This window comes from Nannobrachium achirus (genome assembly GCF_963921795.1).
Source record: "Nannobrachium achirus genome assembly, chromosome: 11".
Lineage (NCBI taxonomy): Eukaryota > Metazoa > Chordata > Actinopteri > Myctophiformes > Myctophidae > Nannobrachium > Nannobrachium achirus.
In genome coordinates, this window is record NC_137820.1 from 58,582,704 (window position 1) to 58,601,979 (window position 19,276).

At 42.1% G+C, this 19,276-nt stretch overlaps 1 protein-coding gene across 1 annotated transcript in view; it reads left to right on the forward strand.

Annotated features, from left to right (window-relative positions):
* The window catches only part of eif4g2b (eukaryotic translation initiation factor 4, gamma 2b), a gene marked incomplete at its 5' end in the record, with an annotated part of 140,153 nt that extends 121,476 nt beyond the window's left edge, over positions 1-18,677 (forward strand). Inside the window, 19 exons of the mRNA XM_080737222.1 lie at positions 3,176-3,241; positions 3,796-3,939; positions 5,716-5,818; positions 6,014-6,145; positions 6,328-6,394; positions 6,535-6,686; positions 7,169-7,279; positions 8,288-8,470; positions 9,389-9,533; positions 10,511-10,674; positions 10,883-10,996; positions 11,760-11,885; positions 12,092-12,196; positions 12,706-12,921; positions 13,797-14,055; positions 14,863-15,067; positions 15,769-15,977; positions 16,322-16,443; positions 17,090-18,677. Coding sequence (XP_080593348.1) covers positions 3,176-3,241; positions 3,796-3,939; positions 5,716-5,818; positions 6,014-6,145; positions 6,328-6,394; positions 6,535-6,686; positions 7,169-7,279; positions 8,288-8,470; positions 9,389-9,533; positions 10,511-10,674; positions 10,883-10,996; positions 11,760-11,885; positions 12,092-12,196; positions 12,706-12,921; positions 13,797-14,055; positions 14,863-15,067; positions 15,769-15,977; positions 16,322-16,443; positions 17,090-17,155 — 2,689 coding nt within the window. The 3' untranslated portion in view covers positions 17,156-18,677. The remainder of the gene's footprint in view (positions 1-3,175; positions 3,242-3,795; positions 3,940-5,715; positions 5,819-6,013; positions 6,146-6,327; positions 6,395-6,534; positions 6,687-7,168; positions 7,280-8,287; positions 8,471-9,388; positions 9,534-10,510; positions 10,675-10,882; positions 10,997-11,759; positions 11,886-12,091; positions 12,197-12,705; positions 12,922-13,796; positions 14,056-14,862; positions 15,068-15,768; positions 15,978-16,321; positions 16,444-17,089) is intronic.
* Between the last annotated feature and the right edge of the window lie 599 nt (positions 18,678-19,276).

A 19,276-nucleotide genomic window follows, 5' to 3' on the forward strand; every position in this document is an offset into this window, starting at 1 on the left:
GCCACCACATCCATCACTACACCAGGCACTATTGATTTCACAAGTATTTGTTCCATTATCAGCTGCTAACAGCACTATGTGCTGCATTGAGCATCTCTTCTAAATGTGCACATTGTAATACTGGCAGCTGCAGCCCTGACTCTCGCAACAATTACCAATGAAAATCACTTTGACCGCAATAAGCAATGTTTATTCATGAAAGTCTCTGGGAGGGAAACAATAAAGCCGTTAGTCATCATGTTTGACAAGTTATGAGTTTTGTATCGTCATATTGAGCATTATTGTGTTTTCAGGTGAACATACATTTATTTCAACTTATTCTTCATACAGCTTGAATCTAAGCCTAAATCATTTCGCATGATATTAATGGATATTACAACTTCAATGAATTTATCAACTCTCATTTTGTATAACATGGTTCTATTGGGAAAATAGCAGATCTACATGCTCACAATGCCTCGCAACACAATATAATATTTGACAATTTGGCCAATGTTTACTTTGTCATTTTAGAGGTATTAAAAAGTCCTTAGATTGTCACTTTAGAAATGTGCAGATACCCTAAACCTTATGTTGGTTTGTTTGCTGTTGAGTGAGAAAACAGTGTTTCACATTAAAGGAGGGGGAGCAGGAATCTTTCTTTATCTAAATAATGACGCATATCTCTCAAAGATCCCCTAAGGATGTCCAAATACATTTAAAATAAATAAATACACAAAAGACATAGGCACATTTGAAGTTATAATCAGTGTCTCCCTCTACACCCTGTACTTCCCTCTGCTTCCCTCGACTTCGGGACCACGCCTCTTCCGTGACGTTCCGTTCCGTCACAGCGGCGGCTCGTTTCAGTCAGTGAGACAGGCAGACAGACAGTCACCCCCCTCCCCTCTGCCTGTTTCTGCACGACTCTCCAGTCTGCACTGAGAGAGTGAACGATTAGTGAAATAATTGTTTAATGTTCTGATTGTGTGTACTTTAGCCTACTTCAGTAGTAGCAGAGACACATTGCAGACTGATTGATTGCGTGACTGTTTGTGTTCGCGGCTCACCGCACGCCCGGACATGCATCACCGCATGTGTAAAGTAACTATAAGTATATTTACTCAAGTACTGTCTGTACTCAAGTACAATGTTCAGGTATTTGTACTTGGATAGTTCCAATACTTTCACTTCTACTACACTACATCTATCTCTGAGGCAAATACTGTAGTTAGTAGTTACACCATTAAAATAATTTGAAAGCTTTAGTTACTACAGAAATACATTATAATATTATAAAACATACATTAACTACCTATTTTATACCTTGGCTGTTTGAAACTAGCCGATCTACAAGCTCACGCTCAGCCACTGCGCGTCCTAGGCGACTGTCCATGCGAGAATGATATGAGAGTAGGCCTACTTTTACTTGAGTAAAATATGAGTATCTTTTCCACCATTGCGAGCTCGCACGGCCCGTCACTCGCGTTTGTGAAGGACCTTATAAATTATAATAACTACTTTAGCCCTATTTTATACCTTGGCTGTTTGAAACTAGCCGATCTGCAAGCTCACAATTGTGAGCTTGGCCACTGCGCGTCGCATCCTAGGCAACTGCATGCGTGCGAGAATGATATGAGATGAGTACTTTTACTTAAGTAAAATATGAGTATCTTTTCCACTCCATTGCGAGCACGGGCTGGGAGAAACAAGAATACAAATGTTTTCTAAAAGAAATGTGTTTTTGCAAAGAAACGGATTGAAATGATAAGTCTGTAATGTGACGCGCTGGTCGCCAGGCACGTGCGCACATACAGCAAAAGGGGCTTGAGCCCTTAACTTTTATCCGTATGAAAAGGCCCTTTTAGAAATGTCAGCCCATGCCTCTCTAAAATTCTGTGCACTCCCTGGACCCTGGCTATTGCCTAACAAAACCAGCATGAGACGCATGTAGCCGCATGTAGCAATAACTTCCAATCGTATGACTTTTGGAATCATTGAATCGGCTAAACGTGATGTCCATTTCATTCATTTACTTCTCTCACGCCCGTGTTTTGTGTGTGCTGATGCAGCGATCATTGAATTTGCGACTCTGAGCTTTGTTATTTTCGCATAGCCTACTATGTAACCAAGACGACTTTAGCGTTCCTCACGTCATCAATGTAACATTAGAAAGTTGTGTTTTAAGCTCTTCTTAAACAGGATTCAATGTGACGACGCGGGTCTGTTTTGTAAAATCCAATCGACGAGGGAGCATGTTTCCTGATGAACAAGTCAGCGTGTACAGCCAAATCAAGCACGCAGCGGCAGACTCGCAGTTGTATAAATGCATGGATGTTACACAGATATTGGTGTCCAGAAATGTGTGACCACAGGGCCTGTTCTAGGGCCTGACCTGTGAAGTGTGAAGGAATGGTGCTCCCTGCTGGACAAAATATTTCATTACACCAGTCTAGGATTCCATAGCCTGGGGGAGTGGGAAAGTCCCCTGCTATTGGCCCTAATGCAGTACCCCCCATCCCATCGTTTGGAGGGCCGCTTCCAATCATGAAACCCTATCATGTCCCTATCATAGTTATAATAATTATAGTCATCGAGTTTGTTCATGGACGCGCTGGGGCTACAATTCATGAACGAGCACTTCCGCTATGAAAGCTGAGTCAATACAAAGAAGCCTAGATGCACATTCATTTTTCTGGCCCCACCTGCAGTACCTCAAAATGGCCACCATGTCCATGACGCTTCAGCCCTCCCCCAAGGTTCTGGGGGCTTGGTCCCTATTGACACAAACATTGTGACTGTAGGAGAGGTGATGTGGAGTAACTTCTGAGATAGACACTGAGCACTAGCCTGAGCCCTGGCGGTTTCCTCACTTTCCTCTGATATTACATCTGTATATTTGGCATTCATAAGCTTTCAGATAACGTTCAGAAAGAAAGTGAAATTAACAGAGTACAGATGGAGAGGTAATCTGAGTAATTGGCCATGAGGCTGTCAACTTGAATGCAGTCAAGCCATTGAGATGTCTCAAAGGTGATACAGATTCTCTGTTGGAGCATAGAAGACACTACTTGCCACATTGTCGATGTGGTGAAGTTGGTGGCTCCTCTTTGGGCGTGTAATGTTGTAGAAACTATATGTCTCATAATATTCCATGTCCTGAGTGTTCCTCTACTGTGTTCTTGTTTGTGCCCAGTGCTTCTTCGGGTGGAGGAGGTGGTCGGGGTGCACCTCAGCACAATCCCAAGACTGTCGGAAACAGGTATGTTGACATTTACCAAGAACCTGATATAACTGGCATGCATACTGTACTGTATACTGGCACCTATTTCAAATTAAACGCTGCCTGAGTAAGCAACAATTTAATTTACGTCAATTATGTTATATCTGCATTGCAATGACAACAGTGCAAACTCTTTTGGAAAATAGGTTTATCTAAATCCATGGAGGTTTTTTATTAGAGCATAGTTTCCTTGAGTAAAGTCATAGAATGAGATTGGGATATTGAGCTCAGTTAACATGATTTGACTAGTTATTTACTTTTTATCATATTTCTAACAGATAATTGGTAAAATAATCAGTTGCCTTTGAGTAAGCTGTCATATTGGTTGTCCCTCAAAATGCACAAATATGAAGCACAACTTCTGCGTCAAGCGCACAGGGGCTTTTAGTTATGATTTGTTACGGGTTTGAGTATCGTAGAAGTTGCTTTGATTTACAGGTGGTTGGTTGTGTATTATTTACACACCGGTATGTCATGATCAGATTGAAAATGATGTGGTCGTAACTCAAGTCTCCTTCCTGTGTTTTGGGTAGCGAGTTCCTGGGGAAAACCCCAGGGCAAAGCGTTCAGAAATGGGTTCCTTCACGAAGCACTAGACGAGATGTCAACTCCAGCAGCTCCAGCAACTCAACCAACGAAAAAGAGCGACACGATGCAATCTTCAGGAAAGTGAGGGGGTAAGTCACTCACTTTTCTGTCCTAACACTATAGCGAACGAGGACACTACTCTGTATTGGTGCAAACTGCAATCACTTACATTGTACATGATAATAGTAGGGCTGACTTCATATTGTGACTTTTATGTTTTTATCTGTCCATTCACCCTTGTTTGGGTGTCCTACAAATGCATGACAAAAACTTAACAAGGGAGATGATCCGACAGAAGTCTCTAGTGAACGAGTGTCTGTGTAAATCACTACTACCAATCTCAATTTAATGTAGACCACCTGTTAGCAGGCTAGGGGCTTGGTTAAACCCACCCTGGATAGGCATGACGTTCAGGATATGCTTATATCCCAAGCCCGGAAATAATTTGGTCCCAAATGGTCATTTGCTTTTGGAGGAGCAGAGACCAGAGATGGAGAGTGAGCTCTCCAAGCCGTTGGAGTGATAAACGTCAAGTTTACATAGTTTATGTTAACTGTCAACTCACCGGAAGTGTTGACAGTGTATCTGTTGACGACTATGCTGTCTGGGAGATGGAGTGCAAAAGCTGTGCCTTTTCTGGGAGTTCAAAGGGATGTTTTAGAACCGACAAAACGTTTGACTGACTGACTGACTGAAAAGCTGTGATCAAAGCTGCCGAACCAACAAATTAAATAATAGTTTGATCTTTATTTACTCATGCTGGCTGTTGTGCATGGTGTGGCAGAATGCATGTTGAAGTTGTGGGCAAATTGAGTCAGAGGAGTTCAGAATAGCCATGAGAGAACAAAACATCATAATGTATCTATCCAGGAAGGGGATTACAGGGATCAAAACAAAAGAATCTCATGGCTGAACATTTTTGTCAGGCCAAAACCCAATCTCTGATTTGTAAAATGACGTTAAAGGAGCCCATTATTGGTTTGGTTTCCTGAACAGGGATGAAAGTGGGTCCAAGAGAAAAAAAATGATTGTGCCATATTTTGGGTTGGGACCACCACAGGGTTAATCTATACAGTTGCTCAATATTCTCTTAACTCATTGAGTGCCAATCCCGAACTAGTTCGGCTTTATTATCGCATCCCAGAGTGCCGATCCCGAACTAGTTCGGCTTTTTAATAAAAAAAAAAAAAAAATGTTTCAATTTTTTTTTTTTTGTCCTCTGTTTACAGAGGACGATATTTGCTGATATTTACCATCCACTCCAATGCAATCCAGGATCTTTAGAGCTCATTTTCTCTGTTTCTTCTCCCATGCATTAGGTGTGCAAGGTTTAATCATGGCTAAGTTGACGAAAATCTAAATCTAAAATGCTTGGTAGCCAATAGCTAACTTCAAGCTAACTTCATCCTCTTCCTGTACATGCACAAAGGAAAGTGTTCTGGCAAGTCATGGCTCCAGGGCTTGGGCATGCATTACCAGTATATCTCCATTATTCTCTGGTCACTGGGCGCCCTCTAGTGGTGATAGGCTGGCATTAAATGAGTTAAAGAGACTGAACACATTCCCCACTGAGTGAGAACAACAGTCTAATATTATCACCATACACTTAATGTTACTAATATTTGCGATGATGCATTGTTGTATGTATTCTTATGGATCTAACACTACATTTCTAGCCCCCCTGTGTCATGTACAAGAGACTCCCTAAATTATCGTAACATGCTGGTGAGAGTAGACCTTCCTCCTACACCCTCACAATTCCTTAGATCAGTCTCTCTCTGGGACCCATATGGCCGTTGCTAACAATCATGGAAATGCTTTTACTTTCAACAATGACACTGACCTCCCATTCACTATTTCTCCAGCACACTCAACAAGCTCACGCCTGATAAGTTTGACAAGCTATGCCTTGAGCTCCTGAACGCGGGCGTAGATTCAAAACTCGTCCTTAAAGGAATCATCTTGCTGGTGAGCCTCATCTTTCTTTTTCCTTTTCATACATTATTCTTTATTCTTTAAGTGCCTTATCTTCATACAGAATACATTATTTTAATGTATTCTTTAGTTACTGGAAATGCACTCAAGTGACTCATACTTAAGTCATGCTCCAATGGCTTCTTTAATCTTGCGTCTATCTTCTTAACCCCCTTTCATTCTCTCCAGATTGTAGACAAAGCCCTAGAAGAGCCGAAGTATAGCTCGCTCTATGCTCAGCTATGTCTGCGCTTGGCAGAGGACGCACCAAACTTTGATGGCCCGCCAGGAGAGTTTCAAACAACCCAAAAGCAGAGCACAGTAAGTCTGGTTGAAAATGTGTGTTTGCCAACTGTCATTAACCATTAAAAACATTGTCTGATTCATGGTACATTTAGATCGATCCAGGGTTCAGCACACATCCGCACTGTTAATGTAAAAATCTATTGCTGATTTGTAACTGTTAGACTTTACACCCCATAACATGGTCTTTCTATTTGCAGACCTTCAGAAGACTTCTGATTTCCAAGCTTCAAGATGAATTTGAAAACCGTACCAGAAATGTTGAAAGTGAGTAATCCCTGTGTCACTGATCACCAAAAGTCCATTTACTATTTGTTTCTTTAATGTAGTGTTTCACCTTTCACCTTGTTAGGGAGCCACTGCTCTAATGGATGTTCCCCTTCTGTCTCTTTCTGTCTCCTCTCCAGTCTATGACAAACATGACAACCCTCTTACTTCTGAGGAGGAGGAACAGCGTAACATTGCCAAGATCAAGATGCTTGGCAACATTAAATTCATCGGGGAACTTGGCAAACTCGACCTCATCCATGAATCTATCCTTCATAAGTGCATCAAAACAGTACGTGCTACCTGTTTTTATTAATTGTGTATCACTTTTAAATTAACTATCTAGGATTGCCTAATAAAAATGCAAAATGTTTGAAATGGTAATATTTACTACTGAAACGTACAATTTGCAAGAATGTACTGTATGTATGATGGATGGGTCCAGATTACCAAAATAGTTATTCTGGTGTTAACTTGTCAGGAGTCCCTGGCTTACACATCAATTTAGACCTAAGAGAAAGAACATCTCTGATCTTATTCTTTGGTTTCAGCTGATGATGACCTTTTGTTTTTTATTGTACCATATACTATAAACTGTATGTTTACATAAATACATTATCGCAGTCATTATTAAACCAGTCATAAAATAAAATACTTCAGACATAGGTTGTACCATTCCAAGTTAAACAATGCAAAAATATCAACGTGTCTGTTGATATTGTATTATAACGATTGTATTATAATTCCAATATTGTTCTTTTCTCCTCTCTGAAGCTTCTGGAAAAGAAGAAGAGAGTCCAGCTCAAGGACATGGGGGAAGATCTGGAATGCCTCTGTCAGATAATGAGAACAGTGGGGCCGAGACTCGACCATGAGAAAGCCCAGGTTCGGTGTTCTGTTGCCTCACACAAATCACTAGACAGCTGTTACAGGCGTGTGGACAGACGTGCAAGTTAGCAGCATATTACTGAAGAGTTGCGTTAAAAGCAACTTTTTCCATCTGTAAACTTGAGTTAAAGACTATTAGGGTTGTTTTATGGCTATTCGTACACATTTCACATAATTCATCGACCAGGATGAACATTGGGTACTGGGTAGCAGCACCAGGGCAGGAATTTCAAGTCGGCAACGACGTTGCCCCTTCGTTTGGCTGTATTGCCAAAGTCGATGGGTGCCATGGCATTGGTCCGAAATCTCATTGTTCCTACATCCCATTAGTCAGAATCTGGTGATGTTAACCTGGTGAAAAATACTATGCCTAAACCTAAACCTAACCTCAGTAAAACTATACCTAAACCTAACCTCTGTAAAACTATGCCTAAACCTAACTCTAACTAAATTCGAACTAATGAGATGTAGGACTAATGAGATTTCGCACTCATGGGCAGTCCCCGTATTGTATGTATGCCACTTGAAAATATAGATGTCTTGTGGCCAAAGTAGTCTTGGTTCCCGGCCCACACTGCCCCAGCTGATTAGGCCGTTTTGTCCTCTACACTATTGTCTTGTCAATACATCGTTTACACGCTAGTGTCTGATTGAGATTTTAAATTGTTGTTGGACATCAAGTGAAACCCTGCTCACATAAACACTGGTAGGTTTGATTTCAAGCCTGGTATAGACTGCACGGCAGCTTAAAATGTCGTGTGGAAGGCAAGTGGTACCGGATATGCCGGCTCAGCAAATAAAAGGTGAATTGATCCAATGCATGACGGAGGACGATATCACGATATATTAAATCTCCACGATGCGATTATCGTGAGTGTTTTTCATCACGATAAACGATAATATCGCGTATCGTCCCATCCCTACTTGTGTGCTGGAGGTAGTGTGAACCTCTCTCGTCCCTCATGTACCAATGTTTATATCCTCTTGTCACCTCTCTCTCCCCAGTCTTTAATGGATCAGTACTTTGGCCGTATGCAATCCTTAATGAACAACAAGGATTTGCCCGCCAGGATCCGCTTCCTGCTGCAGGACACCGTGGAGCTGCGAGAGAACAACTGGATCCCCCGCAAGGCCTTCATCGACAACGGCCCAAAGACCATCATCCAGGTCCGCCAGGACGCCGCAAAAGTGAGTCACAATTTTGACCCTTAAACCAGGGGTCTTCAACGTTTTCAGGCCAAGGACTCCTTAGTTGAGAGAGAGATGAAGCAGGGAATGTATGATGAAGCAAGCTCACAACGGCGTTGTGAGCTTGTAGATCTGTTATTTTTGGCTAAAGTTCTCAGAATATGGACACTAGAGTTCAATTGGTTAATATAAAAAAGGTTTTTGGAGGACCCCCTGTAGTAACTCTTGAGGACCCCCTGTTGAGGACCCTTGCCGTAAACCATAAAATACACAAAGAGCAACTTGTAAGGATGGCGAAGGTGAGCTGCCACTGAAGGTTGCTAAAAGCAAAACTGCTAAGCTTTGTGGGAATCCTGCATTACAGCAGATGAAAACTCTTAAGGTTTACTGTGATTCAACAAAGCTCACTAAACATTGTGGTGTTTTTAGTTTTCTGTACTCTGCAGCTCATAAGGAGTTAAATGTACTGTACTAGCTATGGGCCAATGCTGACCAAGCCTTTTAAAAGCAATCATCAATACAACCATTAAATACATTCTACTTATAATAAATAAATATACAGCCCAATTAAGCATAATTCAGTCAACGTGTGTGTGTGTGTGTGTGTGTGTGTGTGTGTGTGTGTGTGTGTGTGTGTGTGTGTGTGTGTGTGTGTGTGTGTGTGTGTGTGTGTGTGTGTGTGTGTGTGTGTGTGTGTGTGTGTGTGTGTGTGTGTGTGTGTGTGTGTGTGTGTGTGTGTGAGAGTTACGGAGGGCCTGAGTGCTGGCAGGGGACTGCCTCTGAATACACTGACTGGTCTGTCATTATTCATCTCTAGGACTGCGTTCAAATTAAGTTGTGTACATAATGACATGCTCCCAAGACATCATATCATCTACAGTATGTGTATATCTTCTGTGTGTGTGTGTGTGTGTGTAGGATTTGGGTGTTTTCATCCCAGCAGCAACCATGTCTCAGGGGATGAGGATGGACTTCTTCCTTGAAGGTCCCTTCATGCCCAACCGGATCAAACTGGACAGGGAGACTCTTGGAGGATTGGCTGATATGTTTGGACAGATGCCAGGTAAAGTCTCTCCTCCCGTTTCTTCATTCACCTTGTTGGCTTACAGTGGTTCCCATTAATTAACAAAACACAAACAATTAACTAAAACAGTTTCATATTACATGAAATGTAACTGTCAGCTCCTCTCCCATGCTACACATGCGCACTCAAGATGAGATTGGATGTCCTTCATCCAAACTCCACAAACAGTACACTTTGCTAACAACAACACAATAACCCTGGCAACGCTGGGCTGGCTGATAACACAGCGCAAAGCACGGTGTTATCAGCCAAAATATGGACATGCCTTACATCATAGACTAGAGCAGGGGTCTTCAACGTTTTCCAGGCCAGGGACCCCTTCGTTGAGAGAGAGATGAAGCAGGGACCCCAACAACTCATAGATACATATAGTGTCATCATTTTGACGGCACAATCATCAGTGTATTTTGGTTTCATGTCAATTTGTGTTTTCAGATATTTAACCACTTGAACTGTCAATATTTCATACATTTTACCTTTCATTCTGTACTTAGTCTGCTCTTACCCTCTACACCAAACCTCTTTGCCAAAAATAGCAGATCTGTGAACTCGTAGATCTGCTATTTTTGGCTAAAGTTCTCAGAATATGGACACTAGCCCATTTAGGCCTAACCTATAGAATAGGGCTAAATCAGAAATTAGCCTACAAAACAAATATGTTGCTACTTACTGTACATGTACTGTAAGCCCCTCCCAAACAGCAAAATGTGTTCCCGGCCTGAATGGGCTAGGGTTCGACATGGTTAAATATAAAAAAAGAGGAGAAAACTTTCAATCACTCAAAGATTTGGAGGACCCCCTGTAGTAACTCTGAGGACCCCCTAGGGGTCCCAGACCCCCTGTTGAAGACCCCTGGACTAGAGAATGGCCATGTCAGGTACCCTTACAGTATATGGAGCAGTCTGAGCCCAGCATTAGTCTGTTAAACATTCAACCTGTTAACCTGTCCTCTCCAGGTAGTGGCATTGGGACAGGCCCAGGGGTCATTCAGGACAGATACTCGCCCACCATGGGACGTCATCGCACCAATCCACTCTTCAACGGTCATGGTGGCCACACAACCCCTCCACCACCAGCCCAGTTTGATATGGGGGCCAAGCCTTTTGTCAAGACCAACCAGGTAATAATGTTTCGTTTTTAGGGTGGGTTCATTAGTTGGGGTTTGTGTTAGTGCTATGTATGTCTTTGTGTGACTCTATCTCTGTTTGTTTTTTTAAATGGTTGGTGAATTCATCTTTTAAATTGTTTTAAATCCAGTTGCTTTCAAACAATTGCAATATTTCTTTACTTATTATAACCAAAAGCTTAATCTGTTGTCTCCTGCTCAGGTTCAGAACCAGCATTTCGTCAACCAGAATCAGAACCATGCGAGTCAGCAGCAGGTCCAGTCCAAGGACATGGCTCCACGCTTCATCAAGAAAGGACAGATGAATGCAGATGAGGTAAGAGACAACTGCACTTTGTTCCTGGCTCCGGTTGCCTACATAGTGCTGGGCAATATTACTTGATGTGATCTCACACTATTATGACTACATGCTTATTGGATTAGTGTTTCTTCTTTTCCTAAACTTCTTTAACGTTAACAGCACAATTCAACAATGTATCAACAATGATATGGCAAATAATAGAAGACTTAAAAGAAACTACAATATAAATAGTTTCTGATCTAATCCACTTTGTAATATAAATGAAAATATTATATTCCCTATGTTGTAAAACTTTAAAATTGGTGCGAACGATCTATTGCCCAGCACTACAGCCATCTACTTGCACTAGCAGAGACTCCATGCCCAGTGATTATAAAAAGACGCGTTATTCTGAGGAGTACAACCAGCTGCCAGTCTTTTACCTCCCCTGTCCCTCCTCCTTCTCCATCTACACTTCTCTGTTTCTCAAACTGGTATCTGGTCCACTGACTGCGATTATGAGATATGAGGGCATGGGCACTGACCTATGTTAGAAGCGAATGATGACAAATGCTCTCTCTCTCTCTCTCTCGATGCAATTAAACATATTAATCATTTCGGCAGCACGCCTCCACTAAGGTCGCGACTTGTCAGAGAGTTCATTTTTCACAGTTTTGCTTCTAGTTTTGTAATTGTTTTTAGATGGTTGTAACCAATTGTGCCTTTATATACATGAGACATCTGTGTGAAGTTAATGATACACATTTGTTGTCGTTGATACTCTGCCATGATGGTATAGATCAGCCTGAGGCCTGCCCAGTTCCTCCTGAACAAGAACCAGGTGCCCAAGCTCCAGCCCCAGACTCCCACTATGATCCCACCCAGTGCCCAGCCTCCTCGCACCCTGACCCCTCCCCTGGGACAGGTAAGTCCACAAATCGCTGCATAGTGTGGGTGAGCCACCTGGCAGGTTAGATTAAATTAGGTTAGTTAAATTGAGAACCCACACAGGGCAATATAGCCTGTTGTATTCATATTGAGTCTTAATGTATTTCTTGAAACAAAATGCCAGACAATTTGAGGATACTGAGCAATGTGTCTAATCGATGACATGCCCTTTAACCCCTCAAGTCTCCACAGCTTGGACTGAAGACCAACCCACCACCCATCCAGGAGAAACCTCAGAAGACCAACAAGAAACCACCGCCTGCCAGGGAGGAACTGCTGAAGATGATTGTAAGTCAACTTTATTTTAACCACCATTGATTTCACATTGTTTAACCAGATTCTATTTTAGACTATTGTTTTGCTCAGATGCCCATCCCACCTTTGGTAAAGCAGGAAGCTCCACCATGCAGAGTAGGGTAGTGCTTTGCATCTTGATTGGCAATATGTAAATTGCTGCCTGTGAACTCATGATCCGTCCCTGCCAAACATTAGGCAGTTTTCATTTCAGTGTTGTCTCCATTGCAGGTTTGGTTCCTTTTAGTGGCATGACATGAAAATATTTTATTTACGTTTGTGCATACAATTGTTAAGCTAATCGTAAATGCACCAATACAGTGTGCGTTTGCAAGGCAAGTGAGGTATTAAGATCAAAATAATATTCTTGGTAGATGATGGCAATCATTTCCACCCAAGTGAGATTACTGTTTGCAATTATGAAGACATTGTACAAGTGCTCTGCTACTGCTACCTCATGCGATTAGTTCACTCACCTACTCCCATTTTGTATTTTCTCTCAGGAGACTATTATGACGGAGTATCTGAACAGTAAGAACCTGATGGACGCAGTGAATGGCATCAAAGACATGAAGGCCCCAAAGCATTTCCTGCCGGAGATGCTGAGTAAGATCATGGTGTGTTCCCTTGACCGACCCGATGAGGACAAGGAGCATGCCAGCACCCTCATCCACACACTCCGCACCGAGGGTCTCATCACTGCAGAGAACTTCATGCAGGTACGTCACTGCAGATCACTGCTGTTCATTTACAGAAGTGGACTTTAACTTTAAATGGATATATCTCCAGAAGTTGTCCGTTGTATTGCAACATACCGTTGTATCTTTTCCTGTTTGGTGGCTATTTTATGTTGTTGTCCTTAGTGGTGGTCTCGCACACAAACATGAAGGTTGGCTTTGCTTCAGCAATGAGGGACTAACCCATTTAGGCCTAGAATTATTGAATGCTTTAACCAGTGAAAAATAGCAGATATACAAGCTCACAGCGCGGCACCGAGTGCCGCGCTGCGAGCTTGTAGATCTGCTATTTTTGAAAAAGTCGTGAAAATGTGTGCAAATCTTTGAATATATGTATTTTCAAAGCGAATGTTTGTAACTCAAATTTTGCTTCTGGGTGGTCCCTGGAACTAGATATTTTGAAATGGGGGTCCGTGGCCAAATAAATATCATTTTGGGGGTCCTTCACATGAAAAGGTTTGAGCACCACTGACATAGTAGTCTCTCAAGAACAGACTAACTGAGCTCCAGTTAAGTGAAAAGGACCTTTTCGTTGACGATGGCTGGCCAGATTGCTGACATAGAAACATAGGTTTTTTTCCAAAAATCTTAGAAGGATTCAAAAGACACTTATAGAATCGGGTCAAAATTCTAATTTTCACGATTTTTCAAAAATAGCAGATCTACAAGCTCGCAGCGCGGCACTCGGTGCCGCGCTGTGAGCTTGTATATCTGCTATTTTTTTTATATTTAAAGCATAAAATATTGCGTCATAATGTGTTCAGGCCTAAATGGGCTAATGATCTTCACACTGAGCATAATGGCAAATCATACCTCTGATATGGACCCTTGTGTGTAACCCCCACCCACCCCAATAGGCTTTCCTCAATGTGCTGGACCAGTGTCCCAAGATCGAGGTGGATGTGCCGCTGGTCAAGTCCTACCTGGCCCAGTTTGCGGCACGGGCTGTCATAGCAGAGCTGGTGAGCATCGCAGAGCTCGCCCACCCACTGGAGAACGGCACGCACTTCCCCCTGTTCCTGCTCTGCCTGCAGCAGACTGCCAAGCTCAAGGACCGTGAGTGGCTCACTGACCTCTTCCAGCAGAGCAAGGTCAACATGCAGAAGATGCTTCCCGGTATGTCAATATCACATCCAACTTAACTTGTAAATAACTTGTAACACTCCTGAGTTCAGCCAAAATACTTACAAGGGTATGTACAAACTATCTGTACACAGAGAGATGTGTATGCCTGAGTAGGCAAATAGTTTTAATACAACTGCAAGTGCTGCAGTTCCAACAGTCTCTCCTGTCTTCCTTTTCTCTGAAGTGTCACCATCGCCGGTACGGTGCAAGACTGCATTTGGTGATCAGATTCTGTGACATGCCCTCAGTGTGAATCTGATAGGTCACCAAATGTGGTGTAACAGGGCTGTGTCTCAGGTCCTTAAAATGTAATCCTAATTTCCTACACTTGCATCCTTTCCTTGCATATTAGTACCCCCACTGAGGAATCATGTAGGAAAACAAGAAGAGGAGAGAAAGCAAAAGAGAGGAGGAAAGTGAGAGGTAAATTCCTCTGGAGTGTTATATCGTGCGACGTCAATTTGTGATGACACAGCTGACTAGTATAACCCCCTGGTAGGGGCGTTATATTCTTAGACATAGAAAGATGGACGCCTCCTTCGGCTCTGGGGCGGGTATAAAATAATTGGCATTTTTTTTAAGGCAAGCTTCCGGAATACTGAAGCACACGCGTGTGTCACAGAAGGGGATGTTTGGTAGGCCAATCAGAGGCGCTTGCTATGGCCATGTAAATGTGTGTTTCCTCATGACAATACAGCGTTAATTTCGAAGTGCCTACCGAACTGAACTTTTGTACCAAACGGTTCAATACCACACACTCTCACACATAATGTGTATGCATGTAAACCTTTCTATTAGAAATCGACCAAAACAAGGACCGTATGCTGGAGATCCTGGAGGGGAAGGGCTTGAGTTTCCTGTTTCCCCTGCTCAAGCTGGAGAAGGAGTTGTTGAAGCAGATCAAGGCGGATCCGTCTCCCCAGTCCATCTACAAGTGGATCAAAGACAACATCTCCCCCAAGCTTCACGTCGACAAGGGATTTGTAAACATCCTCATGACCAGGTACCCCTTTTTTTTTGTGTCAGGGCTCAAAATTGTGTGTTCAGGGGAGGGAAGCCGGGTGGGTTTGTCACGCAGGGAGTGTTGGACGGGAGGGGTCGGGAGGCGTTTGCTGGAGGCAGGGGCGTCACAAGGGGTAGGAAAGTGGGACTGAGTTACCAGGGCCCAAGGTGGAGGGGCCCTAGTAACTTTAGCTATTGAAAAATAGCAGATATACAAGCTCACAGCGCGGCACCGAGTGCCGCGCTGCGAGCTTGTAGATCTGCTATTTTTGAAAAGTCGTGAAAATGTGTGCAAATCTTTGAATATATATTTTTTAAGCGGACATTTGTAACTCAAATTTTGCTTCCGGGGGGGTCCCTGGAACTAAATATTTTGAGATGGGGGTCCGTGACCAAATTCATATCATTTTGGGGGTCCTTCACATGAAAAAGTTTGAGCATCACTGACATGGAAACATGGGTTTCTTGCACACGTTTTCACAATTTTTCAAAAATAGCAGATCTACAAGCTTGCAGCGCGGCACTCGGTGCCGCGCTGTGAGCTTGTATATCTGCTATTTTTCAATAGTTAACATTCATGGGGGGCCCTCAGTGAATCCTTGTACCCAGGGCCCAGAATTTGGTGTGACGCCCCTGGATGGAGGCGCCACTCCAAACGCACTCCAACCGCTGTTCTGAATTCTCTTCTTTCTTTCCCTCCAGTTTCCTCCAGTACATATCCCTGGAGCTGTGTTTGACTGAGAGCGACGACCAGCTGACAGCACCCTCCAAGGAGCAGCTGGAGCAGGAGAGGCAGCTGCTGCTGTCTTTCAAGCCAGTCATGCAGAAGTTCCTGCACGACCACACCGAGCTGCAGGTCAGCGCACTCTATGCGCTGCAGGTGCACTGCAATGCCAGCGGCTTTCCCAAAGGTAATGTACAGCACCACACATCTGTGAATTACTTTCTTTTCTTCTGAAGATGGTGTAGAGTCTGTGTGATTGGTGGGTTTTGTTCCATTGGCCCTTTTTGGATCTTAGAGCAGGTTATGGCCCAAATCTATCCGTGTTAATGCTACATTGACCGACATAGAGCTAAATATTTTAGTGTAGATTGATTTCTGCTTAACTCATTTGCTGCCCCCTCACAAGTTTTGGGCCTTTTTTTCCCTTTTTTTTGGACTTCTATCTACTAGGCATGATCACCATCGCGAAATGACAAATGACAAAATTGTGTTTTTGAAGTGGTGACTTGATTTCTGCCTATTTCTGTTCAGGTATGCTCCTGCGCTATTATGTCAACTTCTACGACATGGAGATCATTGAAGAAGAAGCCTTCCTTGCATGGAAAGAAGACATAACCCAAGAATTCCCTGGAAAAGGAAAAGCTTTGTTCCAGGTAAAGTCCTTAGTTTTCTTATGGTGAAAGAACATTTAAAAAAGCTTAGATTCCTTCCCCAGCCTACATTACTGGCACAAAGGATCGATCGTTTAAAGGCACATTATCAGCCTGCAGCGACTGGAAGGATGTTATACTTGCATCTGTGGCGCCCGCTGGCCTACTGGTCCAGGGCGCATACCACATAGGCTCAGTGTAGCCGGACAGCGTGTCGCTGGTTCGATTCCCGATCCCGACTACCTTTGCTGCGTGTCACTTCCCATCTCTCTCTCTCTCCCCATTTCCTGTCAGTCTAAAAAAAAGTTACTTAAAATCTGTGGATAGTGGCATGCAGTGGGAGGAATTACTTTCCTGTCAGTCTACTGTCCTATCAATAAAGGCATAAAAGCCTCCAAAAAATGTACTTACATCTGTGGACAGTGGCAAGCAGTGGGAGGAATTACTTGGCTTAACGACTCAATTGGGGAGAAAGCGGAGTAAAAGTATCTAATTGAATAGAAGAAACAAAGAGCAGGTGTAACTTAGAATTTTAAGCTGAAAATGTACATAAAGAAGCATGCTCCTTGTTTTATTATTCAGGCAATGAAACTAGCGTATTACCCAGATGTAATGTAATGATGTGATCTATTATTTTCTTGTCCATCAGGTGAACCAATGGCTAATGTGGCTAGAAACAGCTGAGGAGGAGGAGTCTGAAGACGAGGGGGACTGAGGAATCAAGCAGGCAGAAATGGGCATCATAGTGTAGAATAATCCACCTTTACATGTGACTACCTAACTATTCCACATGCCCTTCCCTAACCACTACCACATCACACTTGTGCACGCTTGGCTGCTTGTGTGCGTCTTGTATACATAAAACCACATACGTTTAAGGCCTTAGTGTGTTTGTTTTGTTTTTACCATCCATATAAAGCCTCCTTTTACTCTATTTGCTTAAATGATTTAACTGAGTCTCTGTCCTGATTGGCTCAATGATTCCAAGAGTGGACTGGCTCAAACATATTTGGATATCTTTTGTTTAAATTTTGCTCTGACTTAGTTTTTTGTAACATTTCTTTCATTGTATGGCTTTTCCCTCCTAATTCAATAAGGATTTGGCCCTTGCTAAGAGGAACCTGTTTTTCTTTTGTTTTTTTCCCCCAATACAACAAATTATAATACTTTTAAATGCTTGACAAGGCTGTTAAGTTGGATGCTTGTTAAGTTTTTCATCAGATTTACCATAATGTGGATTACCATCAGTACAAGTACTGCATCAACACAGCAGAAGGTAAACGAAAAACCACTGCCAGTGAAATAACTTCACAGGGGTTGTAGAAAGTAGGGTTTTGTACTTAAGACAAATTTGATGGCAATATATTTTGGGGAATATTCTACCACATCCAAATAAGCCTTTGATTTGTTAAGAACGTTACGAGAAGTATAAAAATACAACATTCAGGTGTGTTTAAAAGGTCAAACTTGTGCTTTATTAAAATTGATATTGTAAAGAAAAGTTTAAAGTGCTATTCATAGCATCTGTCGCCATAGATGAGCATCTTCCATGTTTGTGGGACCCTAAATCAATCCCCAAGCCGTAGATTTAACCTCCCTTGCTAATGCTGAATGATTACAATTGGTGTGCTGCCGTAATGTTTCAAAGTTGCCTGTGTTTCTACCTCTTTAGTTAGAAGGGCTTGTTTTTGTTTTCTTATGTTGGGATGTTATGAAATCTTTTTAAGATCCTAGAGCCCAAGCTAATACAGAAGTATTGATTTAATCCTTGCCTGATTGCACAGTAAATCATATGAAAGCTGTTTTCCAGATGAAGCTTAATATGGTTTACAACGTGTTTATACTTAAAGAACGAAGATGGCATGTTTTAATTGTACTGCTCTGTATCCTGTTTGTGTAAATGTAGCTGTTGTAGTTGGGCTAATATCTGTGGGCTATCTCTTGCACACACATATTGAATGGCTTTAAGAATGTGGCCTGTTTATTTCGAAATTTAAGCTTAATTTTAGCCCATCTAAAATAGGCAAATAGAAATAAAGTAGTAGTAATTGAGTTTTTGGAAATACACATTTATGGGAACATGGAAACAAATTTAAAAAAAAAAGGAAAATGAGCAGTCCCTACAATTAATTTAGCCAGTGTGCTCACAAGTGAAAGGCAATGGATTTAGGTCATGTTTGAAGGTATTCATGAATATTGTACACAGCTATTGCTTTTATGTCAATAAAGTCCAGTACATGAACACCAAAACGATGGCTGTCTGTTGTCAGTCTGATATTGTGAAAACAACTTGACTTACAAGTGATTTTTCGTGAAGTTTTGAAATGGTGATTAATCACTAGCATTTGAGGGGGACGATCCATCTGAGAAAACTCATTTTGGTTGCATGTTCGCCATCTTATTTTGGTCATGACTCATGACCCACACTTCATGACAATGTGAGAGTACAAACAAAGACTGACCGGTATTTTTAGAGATTTATTTTATACTTTTGAGAACGGGTCCTTGAAGTGGAAAAATACTGATTGTGCTGACAAACAATGAAACTATATGGAATCTATGAACAGGTTGTGGGAGTCCCTGCTTCATCTATTTCTCAAGGGTCCTTGGCCTGAAAACGTTGAAGACCCCTGCCATAGGGCATAGCAGTGGGTGTGGTTTACTGGTGCAAAAAGAAAAAAAATAATCATTTCTCCCATATTTTTCAAAAATAAATATATCGATTATTTAGTAGTTCTCCCCCCAAATGACTTTTTTGCTATTGATTTGTCACACAGACTTGAGTTCAAATAATATTTCTTTGTATTTCACATTCCCAAGACAAAAAAAATGTATG